The sequence below is a fragment of the Austrofundulus limnaeus genome, unplaced genomic scaffold (assembly GCF_001266775.1).
Source record: "Austrofundulus limnaeus strain Quisiro unplaced genomic scaffold, Austrofundulus_limnaeus-1.0 Scaffold1682, whole genome shotgun sequence".
In the NCBI taxonomy this organism is placed as follows: Eukaryota; Metazoa; Chordata; class Actinopteri; order Cyprinodontiformes; family Rivulidae; genus Austrofundulus; species Austrofundulus limnaeus.
In genome coordinates this window covers 17,495-33,357 of record NW_013954084.1, presented here as the reverse complement: position 1 = coordinate 33,357, position 15,863 = coordinate 17,495, and the positions used below count along the sequence as shown (strand labels likewise).

At 41.0% G+C, this 15,863-nt stretch overlaps 1 protein-coding gene across 1 annotated transcript in view; it reads right to left on the bottom strand.

Annotated features, from left to right (window-relative positions):
* The window catches only part of adamts17 (ADAM metallopeptidase with thrombospondin type 1 motif, 17), a gene marked incomplete in the record, with an annotated part of 49,581 nt that overhangs the window by 23,526 nt on the left and 10,192 nt on the right, over nucleotides 1-15,863 (bottom strand). The window contains 9 exon segments of the mRNA XM_014033265.1: nucleotides 1,875-2,020; nucleotides 2,120-2,221; nucleotides 5,948-6,098; nucleotides 6,267-6,407; nucleotides 7,533-7,638; nucleotides 10,031-10,074; nucleotides 10,304-10,461; nucleotides 13,833-13,916; nucleotides 15,072-15,238. Of these exon segments, the coding sequence (XP_013888719.1) occupies nucleotides 1,875-2,020; nucleotides 2,120-2,221; nucleotides 5,948-6,098; nucleotides 6,267-6,407; nucleotides 7,533-7,638; nucleotides 10,031-10,074; nucleotides 10,304-10,461; nucleotides 13,833-13,916; nucleotides 15,072-15,238 (1,099 nt within the window).

Sequence of the window (15,863 nt, the reverse complement as noted above, 5' to 3'; positions counted from 1 at the left end):
CGGCCCTCTGTGGCCCAAAGTTAAAAACTGTTGTTCTTCTGAGGCCCTGAAGGTGGCGCTGTGGCCCACAGGTTAAGAATCTCTGATTTAAACGATACGATCCTGAGCTGTTAGAAAGTGTCGCTGCAAACTGTTGCCATGTTCACTTCTGCACCTCCTGTTTTTAGGCGTAGATTGTTGATCCACCTTTGTCCTGTTTTTTCTGCAAGTTTTTAAAATTTAACTATCTTGTGACACACTAGTTTCAGAACATGAGAGAAACTTTGATATTTCTCCTGATTAGAGCGGCTCTAACAACTGTCCACGGCACAGAGTTTAGACATTTTGACACTGAATCAACAGAAGGAAACATGGCTTCATTTACTTCCTGCCTCCATCTGCATTTCATGACATCAATTCTACATCATCTGCAACCAGCAGTAATAAGTACAACTAATAAGTCCAATAAACATGACTGAGTGTCTGGAATAAGTGCATTGATTTGAACCTTTTACAGTAGTTGTTACAGTTATTTTTACATTTGTGTTTCAGAAAGCAGATTAGTTTTAATCCCACTGATTGAATAATCCTGAGAGAGAAGGTTTCACACATGGCATGTTTGTTGTTTTAATACATGTCTATACATAAGTTAATATCTGTGAGACACACGAGGTGAGTAGGTTGGTGCCACCTTTGGAGTGTTTTTGGGGAGACTTCATGTTAGATAATCTTATCAGGATATTTTGGTTCATGGTCCACTCTCTACAGTAGACATCAGTTAGGCACAAACTAACACTCCCTCTCTCCCACACATTTTATAACATCTTTAACATGTTTTCAAGGTGTTGGGAAGATATTTTTACTCTTTGGGGATCCCAAACTATTTCCTGAACCATAAAGACCTCTTTTGCTTAAAAAGAAAAATGATGTATTTTAGAAGCTGAACAGGAGAAGGATAGCTGCTCCGCCTGAAAGAAACTTTAGTTTGAATATTTTCAGACCCACACCAAGTACAAGCAGAGGATCTAATCAATCATACTGTGAGTGTATCAGAACTGTATCTGTTGATCTGAAAAGTAGAGACAGATGTGGTGATAGGACCTGGTAGCCACGCTGTGACCAGGCCCTCTGCTGGTCAACATCTGCCTCTGTGTGTACTTCCCTTTATCCTCAGTTTTTCTGCTGTTCTTGACCTGTGTATTTTACTTTGTTTAACTCTCTGGACAGAATAGAATAGAATAGAATAGAATAGAATAGAATAGAATAGAATAGAATAGAATAGCCTTTATTGTCCCGCCGAGGGTAAATTCAGGTGTCACAGCAGCATCAGTACAGAGGTTCACACACTGGTTACTATAAGTACACAAAACAAAAATAACACTGAGTAGCAATGATATGACTACTAATAATAAAAAATATTATATAAAGAATTGTGCAAGAATAAAAAATATGTTTTGTTTTAGAGACAGTCGACTGTCAGACATTAGGAATCAGAATCTGCCTGTTTTCAGCACAAAATAATCTCAACAGACTGTTAACTGTAAAGTATCACAATGCAGACAATAAACACAGATGTGCAATTACAGCAGAATTTTTTATTTATTTATAATTAATTAATTTATATTTATTTTTTTATATTTGGTTGTCACCTACTGGTTTGTTGAAAAGAAATTGGTCTTTGCATCATAGCTTCCTGTCCAACATGTTTTTGTTGTGCTGGTAACCAGTTAAGAACATGTAGGTCCTGAGGGTCTCACACATTGTTGCTCTGTAGTTATCTGGGTTCTGAGTATCATGTCTTCAGCAGTAGGTAAGTGATACATTGTGTGTATTTGTTTCTTTGTGTGTCATTTTGTACATGCAGACAGACACAGGATACATCACCAGTGACATACGGAGGGTTGTCACATTTCCTCTGTCTGAACTGGACCCCAGTACCACAGGTTGGACTGCAGATACTCCACTGACTCCATAAACTCCAGTCTCCGTCCACATGCTGAGGAATGGGAGTCTTCCTGACACATTGTCCTGCTCTGCACCACTAACACAAAGATTTCATCATTTTACACATGCACTACTTTTATTAATCTGGTAAATCTAGAATAAAAAAATTAAAAACAATAAATCAAAAGTGTTTTACCTTGTCTGTTCCACACTCAGTTCCTTCCAGAGGAGGATCAAGTTTTGTCTTGCAGGAAGTCTCTCCCATTTCTAAACACCACAGGCCAGCACACATGAGATCCTAGAGAAAACAGAAAACAGAAATAAAGTGCAGCCAACATGCTGGATGAACACAGGGAGCCTGATATAACGTTACTGTGTTTGGCCCTAGTGGCTCCTGTTGATTTGTGTCCTCTGACAGGCTACGTGACGTCTACTGTCACAATCTGGGTTTAAGATGGACAGTAATGTGAAGCTGGACTGTCACGTTAGTCGAGTTTTTTCCACATCAAACAGCTTCCAGAGTGAAGCCTTTCCTCCCACCAGCACTTTGAAACAGTAATCCAAGCCTTCATCACCTCAGCTGGATTACTGTGATACACTTTATGTTGGAGTTAACCAGTCCCAAGGTTGTAACAGTTTCAGATTATTCATTATAGTTTAGTTTTATTTCGTTGTGACTTTTTTCTTTTAATTCAGTTAGTTTTAGTTCGTTTTTACAGTGGATTAGCTAGTTTTTATTAGTTATTATTGCATTTATAATGCTTAGTTTTAGTTTAGTTTTTATTAGTTATTATTGCATTTATAATGCTTAGTTTTAGTTTAGTTTTTATTAGTTATTATTGCATTTATAATGCTTAGTTTTAGTTTATTTTTTATTAGTTATTATTGCATTTATAATGCTTAGTTTTAGTTTATTTTTATTAGTTATTATTGCATTTATAATGCTTAGTTTTAGTTTAGTTTTTTGTAAATTTTGTAAAGATTGTAAATAAGTGTTGTTAAGGACCACGAGCTGCCCACAGCTGATGTGAAACTACTTTATAAAAAATCTACACAGCTCAAAGTAAACTGACAAACACTAAAACTGAGGATATTCTATCTATAATTTCAGTTAATTTGAGTTAATTTTGTAAAAATATTATACAGTTTTAGTTATTTTTTGTTTATTTTAGTTAACTAAAATGTTTTTGGTTATTAATTTAGTTTTAGTTAACTATAATAACCCTGGCCAGTCCGTTGCATGGCTCCAGTTGGCTCAGAATGCTGCTGCTTGTTTGCTAACTGGAAAACGTTAGAGGAGCACATCACACCTATTCTGGCTTCTGTCCACTGGCTGCCTGTGCATTTTAGGGTTTGTTTTAAGGTTCTTTTGTTTTGCCTCTCCACCCCATGCTGGTCAGCGGATCGAAGCAAACCCTCTGGGATGAGCTAACCCCCACACATCAGGCAGGCCTCCTCATTGCCTGTTTTTAAAACTAATCTTCACTAGCTTTTAACCTAGCATGAGACCTTGGTCTGTTTTAGCTTATTTTGATTGTTTTTTATTGTTGATTTGTTTTATTGTTTTTGGTCCCTATATACAGCACTTTAAAACAGCAGCTGCTGTTTTAAAATGCTTTATAACTAAAGTTGATTTGATTTTATGTTTTATCATTGGGTTAAGTCATGTGTGTCAGATTCAGCTTTCAGTTTGATTACATTTTAATCACAGCTAAATCCACAACAAGCTAGTCAAACCAGGACGTCCTTTACAAAAAGCACTTTAAAGTTGATGAACTGGTAAGCTAACAGGTAAGTTTAATAGTTGTGTGTAGAATAGTGAACTTAGGAGAGGATAAGCTGGTTAGTAAGTTGGAGTGTTGATGGGTTAATTGATAAGATGGTTAGTAAATTAGAGAGCTGCTGAACTGGTTGGTAAATTTGTTGGTGAAGTAAAGCCTTTGTGAGATAGCTGGTGAGTCTGATGTGAGTGAACTGACTGGTTGAAGACTTGTTAAGCTGGTTAACAGGTTGGATAGTTGGTGAACAGTGTTGAGTCAGAGCTGGCAGGCTGGTTGGAGAATTGTACCCCTTCTCCACCAGCACACCTGTATGCAGTTTGGCTCACCTCGGCTAAATGTGTCTCCATTTCAGGTTCCAACCGTTCTGTTTCAACGCCTCCTCTCCGGTGGTTCTAAGCATGCAGAAGTGAGTACTGCATGCTTACGGTTTTGACGTCAGCAGAATGCTGCCCGTGGATTAACTCTGGGATTGATTGGCAGAGGAAAGGCAACTTGTGCAAACTTCCTCCTGGAGAGAGATGCTATTGTTCTGGAATATGAGCGCGATACAACAACATGGCAGAAGCAGGGATAAAACCACTGTCTAACCTTTTTGGCCATCTTGAGAAAGGCAGAACTTGCAAACCCTTCCTGGAGTGAGGTGAAGGAGACGAAGCTGAGCAGCAGATATCCCAGGAGGTTTTGAACAAACTGGCCGCCCACAGTTACACAAGCACTTATATACAGCACCACAACAATAATTTTTCTTTTTCTTTTACAGAAAAGAGCTGTAGGAATTATAACCAGAAAACCTTATAGTCACCCAACAAATATATTGTTTTGTCAGTTGAGGTTATTGAAATTTTATGAGTTAGTAGATTATAATATTTTGCAGGTCATGTATAAGGCTCATAAGAACATATTACCTGTAAACATCCAGTCAAGTTTTGTTAAAAGACAAAGTAGTTATAATCTTAAGGGGATTGAGGTGTTTGTGAAGACTAAATTTTGAACCAGTTTGAAGGAACGATGTACGTCAAAGAATAAGACTATGGAATAAACTGGAAAGTGCTGTTAAAAATGCCAGATCAAAAAGAATGATTAAAATTGATTTATTGAAGAAATATGAAAAAGATTATTATGTACTCATATAATTTGTTCGATGAGGATTATTGTTGTTTTGTTTTTATTACTTAACAATTAATTTGTTTATTTTATCTTTTTTCTTTTTAAAAAAAGGGGGCAGATATTGTAGGATTTTTTTCTTCTTTCTGGTGCCTTGCATTTTATTTTGATATTGTATTTATTATATGTAAAATTTGTATGTTTTTTTTCTTTTTTTAATAGGAAATTATTATTTGTTTATTGTAAACTGAAGAATATTTTCTTAGAATTTGTTTGTTTGTAAAAACGGGGTAGAGATTATAAGATTCTTTCTTCTTCTTTTCATTTAATTTAATTTGTGATTTGTGTTTTTGTTGTATGTTGAATTTGTGTTGTTTTTAAATGAATGAAATTTAAACTAAGAAAAACAAAAACAAAAAAAACCTAAATAAAGAAAAATAATAATCACAACAGATTTTTCAAATTATTATTTTTAACCACAACAGCTGAAGCCACTGTGGACGGTTCACCCATAGTCATGCCCAGAGCGAGGGACACACTGACACTCAGACACACACCTGAGCAGAACCTTGCTCATGGAGGTGGCCTGGATGGTGACAGTGAGCTGGTTGGTGAAAGGTAGAGTCAGGGCTTTGCTTAATGAGATGGAGCGTCTCAGACTGTACTACAAACAACTACAATGCTAAAACCAGCCCAGTTTCCCCACAAATCATAGATGTATAAACAAATGAAGGTGTTTTAACTTCACATAATAAAGGAATAAAATAGAAAGTATGTAGCATTTGTTCCAAACACATGGATGGGTGAATGGATGAACAGACAGATGAATAAACTTTACTCTAACATAAAGATGGAGTAATGGTAAATGGTACTGAACTTATAGAGCGCTTTTCAAGTCCCTCCGGACCCCCAAAGCGCTTTACACACCCTGGGGCACACTGACAGAGGTGGGGCTGCCATGCACCGGCGCCACCGGACCCTCTGACCACCATCAGTAGGCAAGGTGGGTGAAGTGTCTTGCCCAAGGACACAACGACTGAGACGGCTGGACGGGGGGATCGAACCAGTAACCTTCTGGTTCCAGGACGACTCCCCTAACCACTCCGCCACAGCCGCCCCATGTAATGTACAAAGTGTACCTGCATTTCAGAGCAGAACGTAGCATTAGCTCCAAACAGGATCTGGCACTGTTCAGTCACACTGTAGTGCATCCCTGGCAGCTTGGAGGACAGAGGGACCCAAGGACTGTTTCTGGGGTCTGTGTGTCGTAGACAGCTACTGGCTTCAGATCTGATGATACAGAAACACAATCAAAGTGTTTTTTTCTGAATGAAATACCGCACAGAACCATTAAATATTCAGGAATAATTTGATAGGAGCAAATTTACATTTGCATTTTATGGTACGTTACAGATACTCTTAATTAGGTACACACTAAAATAATTACTTGCTTTTTACCTGAGGAAATTCTCCAAGTCTCTACGGCTGCAGGATGACCAGAACAGTTCGCTGGGGTTTCTACCTTTTATCCACTCACCAGACATGATGTGTGAGTGACTGGTGCAGTTAGTGTGGTGGTCGTCATGATTCATTCCCATGCTGAAGATGACACATGGATATATTACCAGTACCACATTAAAGACTTGGGGTACTGTCCAAATCAAAATGGAAAAGACCATATCACACCAGCTCTGTGTTCTCTTCACTGGCTTCCTGTCCCTGCCAGAATCCAGAACAAGACTGGTCTTCTGACACACCAGTGCATACATGGTAGTGCACCCTCTACCTTAAAGAACTGCTCCTTCCACACAATAAAACTCATTCTCTCCATTCTGGTAACTCATGCCCTCTCCAATTCCCCAGAACAAAGCTCAGAACCATGGGGGACCAAGTCTTTTGCACTGTTGCTCTTCGTCTGTGGAATTCACTCCCAGATCTTTTAAGGGAACCACAGACTGCTGAATCCTTCAAAAAATGAATTACAGTAATTCAGTCTAGATGTGATAAATGCATGAATCAGTTTTTCTGCATCATTTTTGGACAAAATGTTTCTAATTTTAGTGATATTACACAGGTGGAAGAAGGTGGTCCTGGTAACATTTTTAATGTGGGGGTTAAAAGACATGTCCTGATCAAAAATAACACCAAGGTTCTTTACATTACAACTGGAGGCCAGATTAATGTCATCCAGAGGAGCTGAAAGGCTACAAAGTTGATCCCTGAGATGTTCAGGTCCAAGAACCAGAACCTCTGTCTTATCTGAGTTTAGAAGCAGAAAGTTAAGAGTCATCCATGTTTTTATGTCTGGAAGACATGCTTGTAGTTTAAGGAACTGGTTGGATTCATCAGGTTTCATGGATAAATATAACTGAGTATCATCAGCATAACAATGGAAATTTATCCCATGCTGTTTAATAATTTTACCTAAAGGAAGCATATATAACGTAAATAGGACTGGTCCAAGCACTGAACCCTGAGGAACTCCATGAATAATTCTAGTGTAAGAAGAAGATTCATTATTAACATTAACAAACTGAAATCTATCAGTTAAATAAGACTGAAACCATTTTAGAGCTGTTCCTGTAATCCCTTTCCACAGTTTAAACTTTGAGCTGTCTGACAACCTGCTGCTGATCCACAGGGCTGATGATCCATGTGTAGCAGGCAATAGATTTACACAACAGAGATAAAAATGGGACATTTTCACATTTGATCATGACCTACTTGTGACCCAATTCGTGAGCAATTGTGAAGGCCAAATTTAAGCCATTGTCTTCAGCTACCACACACTTCCTCTTTGCACTGCAGACACCACCCAGATAAGCAATACCTGTAAGACACACACGAGCAGGTACACATGAATATTTACACATATTTATCTAATTCAAATAAACCTTATAAAAATATTAATAAAATGTGAAAATCTCCTTATTTTTCAAGTAAAGAGTGCCAACAACATTATTAAATTCACATGTTTTTCTATTGGTTCAAGATTTTGATTTTTTAATAAAATATAAATATAATAAAAGTTTGAAATCACATTAAATAACTCAAATCTGCATTAGGTTTTGAATGCAGTTTTAACTCAATGTACATTTACTGATTTTGATTGTAATTTTATTTAATGTATGTAGACTACAGATGGAAATGAAAACATCTGGTCCATTGCATGGCTTTTGTTAACTGAATCTTTTGTCTGTTAATAAACCTGAATAAAATAATCATTATTGACCTTTTAAAGTCTTATTACTGAATACTGATGAAGTTATAATAGTGGGGTATTATGATGCTCACATAAATGTGAAAGTGATAGCTTAAACAGAGCATTTAATAATTAAATATAGTCAATTGGTTTTACTCAAAACGTTCACAAATCTCTTCATTCTCTTCATCACCTGATCTGGTTCTGACGTATGAGAGTAAGAACTTAACACTTCCTCAAAATCCTGTTCTCTCTGAACATTTTAATAACCTTTGAGTTTACATTAACTTACTACACAACCACTTAGCTACACTCACCGGCCACTTTATTAGGTACACCACRCTAGTAACGGGTTGGACCCCCATTTGCCTTCAGAACTGCCTCAATTCTTCGTGGCATAGATTCAACAAGGTGCTGGAAGCATTCCTCAGAGATTTTGGTCCATATTGACCTGATGGCATCACACAGTTGCCGCAGATTTGTCGGCTGCACATCCATGATGCGAATCTCCCGTTCCACCACATCCCAAAGATGCTCTATTGGATTGAGATCTGGTGACTGTGGAGGCCATTTGAGTACAGTGAACTCATTGTCATGTTCAAGAAACCAGTCTGAGATGATTCCAGCTTTATGACATGGCGCATTATCCTGCTGAAAGTAGCCATCAGATGTTGGGTACATTGTGGTCATAAAGGGATGGACATGGTCAGCAACAATACTCAGGTAGGCTGTGGCGTTGCAACGATGCTCAATTGGTACCAAGGGGCCCAAAGAGAGCCAAGAAAAGATTCCCCACACCATGACACCACCACCACCAGCCTGAACCGTTGATACAAGGCAGGATGGATCCATGCTTTCATGTTGTTGACGCCAAATTCTGACCCTACCATCCGAATGTCGCAGCAGAAATCGAGACTCATCAGACCAGGCAACGTTTTTCCAATCTTCTCTTGTCCAATTTCGATGAGTTTGTGCAAATTGTAGCCTCAGTTTCCTGTTCTTAGCTGAAAGGAGTGGCACCCGGTGTGGTCTTCTGCTGCTGAAGCCCATCTGCCTCAAAGTTCGACGTACTGTGTGTTCAGAGATGCTCTTCTGCCTACCTTGGTTGTAACGGGTGGTTATTTGAGTCACTGTTGCCTTTCTATCAGCTCGAACCAGTCTGCCCATTCTCCTCTGACCTCTGGCATCAACAAGGCATTTCCGCCCACAGGACTGCCGCTCACTGGATGTTTTTTCTTTTTCGGACCATTCTCTGTAAACCCTAGAGATGGTTGTGCGTGAAAATCCCAGTAGATCAGCAGTTTCTGAAATACTCAGACCAGCCCTTCTGGCACCAACAACCATGCCACGTTCAAAGGCACTCAAATCACCTTTCTTCCCCATACTGATGCTCGGTTTGAACTGCAGGAGATTGTCTTGACCATGTCTACATGCCTAAATGCACTGAGTTGCCGCCATGTGATTGGCTGATTAGAAATTAAGTGTTAACGAGCAGTTAGACAGGTGTACCTAATAAAGTGGCCGGTGAGTGTATTTAGACAATTTATTCTTACCAGTTAACCTAAAAGTCATGTTCTTGGTCTGTGGGAGGAAACCAGAGTACCAGGAGAAAACCCACTAATGCACAAAGAGAACATGCAAACAGTATGCAGTAAGGTTCTCAGCTGGGACTGGAACTGGTAACCTTCTTGCTGAGAGCTCTACCAAGTGAGACACCGTGTTGCTTAAATAACATCACAATATGTTACGGGGGGTGATGGGGGTTTGTGGTGTAGTGGTAGGGCAGCCAAACTGGGACCAGAAAATCACAGGTTCAACTCCCCACATGTCGTGGTGTCGTTTAGCAAGACCCAACTGCTCCCCGGGCGCTCACATAGCTGCCTGCTGCTCCACCTGGTGTTTCTCATGTGATGGATCAAATACAGAGCATGTATCGCTGCATGGTAACATGCATTGATGACAAATAATGTACATTTTCATTTATATTTAAATTATGTTAAAAAACACAAATATTACTCACCGACAGTATCACAGGGTTGATCTTTATGAACACAGAAATCAGTCCTGAAACAGATAAGATAAGATAAGTCCAATCCAGTCCCCTGGAAGATTCCTCCAGGTCTATAAAGGCAGGAAGTAATAATCATGGCTGATCTTTCCCACCATGGACACAAACTATTCCTGTTGCCACTCTTTGGCAGGCTGTTATGATCACTCAAGAGCAAATATGACCACACAAGACAATATTCTGTGGTGCTATTTACAGTACCTTGTGTCAGACTTATCTTCTTACCTGGTGACCAACACAGCTGTATCCAATGAATAAATGTCAAACATTCTTCTTCTAATCTTGTTGGGACCAAAATTCAGGGGCATCCCTAACTCCCCATGCTGCCAGTGGCAAAAGCTTTCCAGAGACCTTTGTCCATGATGACTCACCGATAAGTTTTCCTGATCAGATACAGACAAAGAAGCAAAACCTTATTTATCCATAATACTCAAATACTCTTGTTTGTTTACTTCATAGGTTTATTAAGGAGAGGAAACAATCATGATGCTAAAATTAATATGGACTTTCTGGTACCAGAACTCGTCACAAACCCTAGAAAGTTTAAGGTCTTACATTTCTGAGAACCAATGCACCTAAAATACATTTAAAATACAAATCAGTGCTACAAAAGACAATATTTTGAAAATGACCAATAGCTTTTTACTTACTTACCAACTGATTCAAAAAGTAAAAAACATAAAAATTTACCTGATTACGTTCACATTTTATTATCCTATCAGGTGTGTGATACTTGTCTTGTTTTGTGTTGTTTTCTTGTGGGGGGGGGTGTAAGTGTTTTCTTGTTCTGTATTGTGATTCTTTGTTTTGTTGATTTGTAGTGTGGTAGTTTTTTTCTTAGTGTGAACCAAACTGTTTGGTCCTGTGCAATTGTTTGCTGCCTAACCACTCCTGCTTGCTTGATGCTATAGCAACCATTCAGATTTAATTAATAGCATGCAGTAGATGCTTCCTATGCCTTTTGGTATTTGTACTTTTTATGTACTATCTATTTACCTCTCCCTGGGCTGACACCTTATCGTGATGGAGAGGTTTGAGTGTCTCAGCGATCCTAGGAGTTATGTTGTCGGGGGCTTCATGCCCCCCAGTAGGGTCTTCCAAGGCAAACAGGTCCTAGGTGAGGGATCAGACAAAGTGCAGTCCAAAGACCCCTATGATGAGTACTATAGATGGACTTAGTGTTCCCTCGTCCGGATGCGGGTCACCGGGGCCCCACTCTGGAGGTGGGGCACGTTGGCGAGCGCCTGGTAGCCAGGCTTTCACCCATGGAAGCTAATCAGGCACAGCCTGAAGAGGAGATGTGGGTCCCCCATCCCATGGGCTCACCACCTGTGGGAGGGCCGTAAGGGTCGGGTGCCATGTGTGTTGGGCAGTGGTCCAAGACAAGGACCTTGGCGGTCTGATCCTCGGCTACAGAAGCTGGCTCTAGGGACGTGGAATGTCACCTCTGTGGTGGGGAAGGAGCCTGAGCTGGTGTGTGAGGTTGAAAGGTTCTAACTAGATATAGTTGGACTCTCCTCGATGCACTGCTCTGGCTCTGGAACCAGTCTCCTCCAGAGGGGTTGGACACTCTTCTACTCTGGAGTTGCCCGTGCTGAGAAGCGCCAAGCAGGAGTGGGCATACTTATTGCCCCCCATCTCGGTGCCTGAATGTTGGGGTTCACCCCGATGAATGAGAGGGTAGCCTCCCTCTACCTACATGTGGGGGGATGAGTCCTGACTGTTGTTTGTGCCTATGAGCCTAACAGCAGGTCAGATTACCCACCTTTTCTGGAGTCCTTGGAGGGGGTGCTGGAGAGCGCTCCTAACAGGGACTCCCTCATTCTGCTGGGGGACTTCAATGTTCACGTGGGTAATGACAGTGAGACCTGGAGAGGCGTGGTTGGGAGGAACGGCCCCCCCGATCTGAACCCGAGCGGTGTTTTGTTATTGGACTTCTGTGCTCGTCATGGATTGTCCATAACAAACACCATGTTCAAACATAAGGGTGCCAATATGTGCTCTTGGGGGTTGCCACCAACACTATTCATGGTGGGGATGGTGCACTGCTGACCTCATCTCGAGACGTTGTGGGTCGGTGGACAGAATACTTCGAATATCTCCTCAATCTCACCGACACGTCTTCCCATGAGGAAGCAGAGCCTGAGGACCCTGGGTTGGACTCTCCAATCTTGGGTGCCGAGGTCACTGAGGTGGTTAAAAAGCTCCTCGGTGGCAGGGCGCCGGGGGTGGATAAGTTTCACCTGGATTTCCTTAAGGCTCTGGATGTTGTGGGGTTGTGTTGGTTGACATGACTCTACAATATTGCGTGGACATCGGGGGCAGTTCCCCTGGATTGGCAGAATGGGGTGGTGGTCCCCCTATTTAAAAAGAGGGACTGCAGAGTGTGTTCCAACTATAGGGGGATCACACTTCTGAGCCTCCCTGGTAAGGTCTATTCGGGGGTCCTGTAGAGGAGTCAAATCTCAGATTCAGGAAGAGTAGTGTGGTTTTGGTCCTGGTCATGGAACACAGGATCAGCTCTACACCCTCAGCAGGGTCCTGGAGGGTTCATGGGAGTTCATCCAGTCTACATGTGTTTTGTGGACTTGGAGAAGACGCTCAACCATGTCCTTTGGGGACTCCTGTGGTGGGTACTCCGGGAGTATGGGGTACCAGGCCCATTAATACAGGCTGTTAGGTCCCTGTAGGACCGGTGTCAGAGCTTGGTCCACATTGCTGGTAGTAAGTCAGACTCTTTTCCGGTGAGAGTTGGACTGCACCAAGGTTGTCCTTTGTCACCGATTCTGTTCATAACTTTTATGGACAGAATTTCTAGGAGCAGCCAAGGTGTTGAGGGGATCCTTTTTGGTGACCTTTGGATCACATCTCTGCTTTTTGTGGATGATGTGGTCCTACTGGCTTCATCAGATCCTGATCTCCAGCTCTCACTGGAGCGGTTCACAGATGGGATGAGGATCAGTGCCTCCAAATCCCAGACCATGGTCTTGAGCCGGAAAAGGGTAGGCTGCCTTCTCCGGGTCGGGGAGGAGGTCCTGCCCCAAGTGGAGGAGTTTAAGTATCTCAGGGTCTTGTTCATGAATGAGGGAAGAATGGAGCAGGAGATCAACAGGTGGATTGGTGCTGTGTCTGCAGTGATGTGGGCGTTGTACCGGTTTGTAGTGGTAAAGCAAAAGCTGAGCCAGAAAGCGAAGTTCTCAGTTTACTGGTCGGTCTAAGCGTAACCCTGCCTCACCAAGACCATTTCCTTAGGGAACACACTGAGCAGCCAACAAATGTCCAGTTATCCCAAATGCTTTTTTATGCTAAGGTAATATTTCTTATCCAATGATGTCACCACTTTTGGCCAATATTTTCTCCCTCTCCCTCTCTCTCCTAATGAAACACAGCATGTGCATTGTTCATTATTTCATGTCCAATTATAGGTTGTTTAAATTATTTTGGTTTATTTTTATGTAGTGATGTGTTTTGTGTTATACGCACATGCCATTTGTTTTATGTTTTTTTATGTAATATGTGTTCAGTGTTATATTCGAAAGTTTATCTTTCTGTGGGTATCTCTGAAGCAAAGGACAGTTGTTTTTAACTGCTGTTTGAAAACATCATGTTTTCGCCAATGACATGCTCCATTTAAAATGCACACTTGTTTTACATAGTTAAAACTTCCAGTTATTTTTTGTATTCTGTAGTTTTGTTATAGGAATGTTTGGGTGTTGCAGAAAAAAGGTTCTGCGTGGAGGTGTGTCAGATTTACTGGGCGGTTGTGAAGCAGCAACAGTTTAGTGACTCGAATGTTGATCTGAACTCCCAGACTTGGGTGCTGAAACAAGCTGTTGACCTGAAAAAAGCAGAACAAGATGGTGATTTTTGCCCCTCTAAAAGCTAAAACATTAAACATCTTTTTATACACAGAGAAAAGAGACAGACTAAGACGTGAATTTGACTTGAAAAATCTTAATTACAACACTGGAGACTCACAGTTCATTGTTCAAATTAGCACAATACTGTTTAAAACCCCTTCATAACTATTTCTTTTGATAAGAGATTAAAAAGAACATAGCCAAACAATTACAAGAATTATAGAAGATTAAAAACCAGCACATCTGAAAGCTTCCAGAACACATCTTTGTAGCTTGTTGCCTAAAATCTACTTCAATATGAGCCTTTTAAAAAACATACTACATTAATCTTGCCAAGACCTTCAATTTTGTTCAAAAATCTCATGAAACATTGTAAAAGTAGCTGTTTAAAACAACAAAACAGGATACAAATGACAACATGACAGCTGTGTCTGAGTGGTTTTCAATCTATCCATCCATCCATCCATCCATCCATCCATCCATCCATCCATCGTTTATTAACCTTTATTTAACCAGGCAAATCCCACTGAGATTACAAATCTCTTTTGCAAGGGAGGCCTGGGCCTATTGCACATGTTTTTGTCTATGGGGGAAAGAGTACCTGCTTAAACCCACACAAGCACGAGGAGAACATGTAAACTCTGCACAGAACCCAGGACCTTCTTGCTGTGAGGCATCAGTGCTAACCACTGATCCATCGTGATGCCAACAGGTTAGGGTTAGGGGAGTCCTGGAACCAGTGGGTTGCCTGTTCATTCCCTTGTTACATCGGTCTCTGTCATTGTGTCCTTGGGCAAGACACTTCAACCCCCTTGCCTACTGATGGTGGTCAGAGGGTCCACTGATGCTGGTGCATGGCAGCCCCGCCTCTATCAGTGTGCCCCAGGGCAGCTGTGGCTACAATGTAGCTTAGCAATACCAAGTTCAGTTTATTTATATATCTCCAAGTCCCAACACACGTTGTCTCAGGACACTGTACATAAAAAGAACAATGTAAAGAAGAAAGCAGCAGATTGTGTTGAATCACTTCATCACAGTCTCCCATCCTGAGCAAACGGTGGAGAGGAAAAACTCCCTGCTAATCAGGAAGAAACCTCCAGCAGACTTTGAAGGTTTAAAAATGAATCTCTTACCATATTCATGACAGTAAGTAGGAACCTCTGAGCCCCTTCAGCTCCATGGTACTGCACCATGTCTGAGTCTGCCACCACCACGGTCTCCAAAGTGTAGACTTGTTCCAACTTCATGACGTCTCTCTTCATGAGACTCTTTTGTTTTGATCTTCTCCCCTTTTGTTTTTCTACCACAAACACAAAGACAATAACATGATGTCAAACAGTCAAACTATTAAAACCACTCACAGCCCCAGAGAATAACAATCATTTCTTTATAAAATGCTAAACATTTGGGCAGACCAAGCTGACTGAAGTCCAAACTCTCCTAAACCTAACCTGACTAAGGCTCTGTCTCAGTTCATGGGCAGCTGGATCCTCATGAGGACCCAGCCTAGCTGGGCCAGGTAGGCTGGATCATCATGAGGACCCAGCCTAGCTGGCCCAGCTAGGCTGGATCATCACATTAAAAACAAAAGATATACAAAACATATATACACACAAAAAATATATATACAATTTCAGCACCGTAACACAGAACAGTTAGTCACAGGATAAAGCTCTGTTATTTTATCTGAGAGGGTGCTGCTGCAACACTGTGTTTCCTCATGGTGTTGGTCTCTGACAGCATGTCCTTTCTGCTGTTCAAGAAAATAATAAACTCTTTAGGGAACTTCTTTACTGTAATGTAAGATGATGTTCTGCCACTGTTAAATGATGATAATCCATGCTTCCTGATGTTCAAGATAGTGATGACTGGTAGATAGTTAATTATTAGCGGTACTGCATTTTAATTTTAGAAAGCGCAAATCC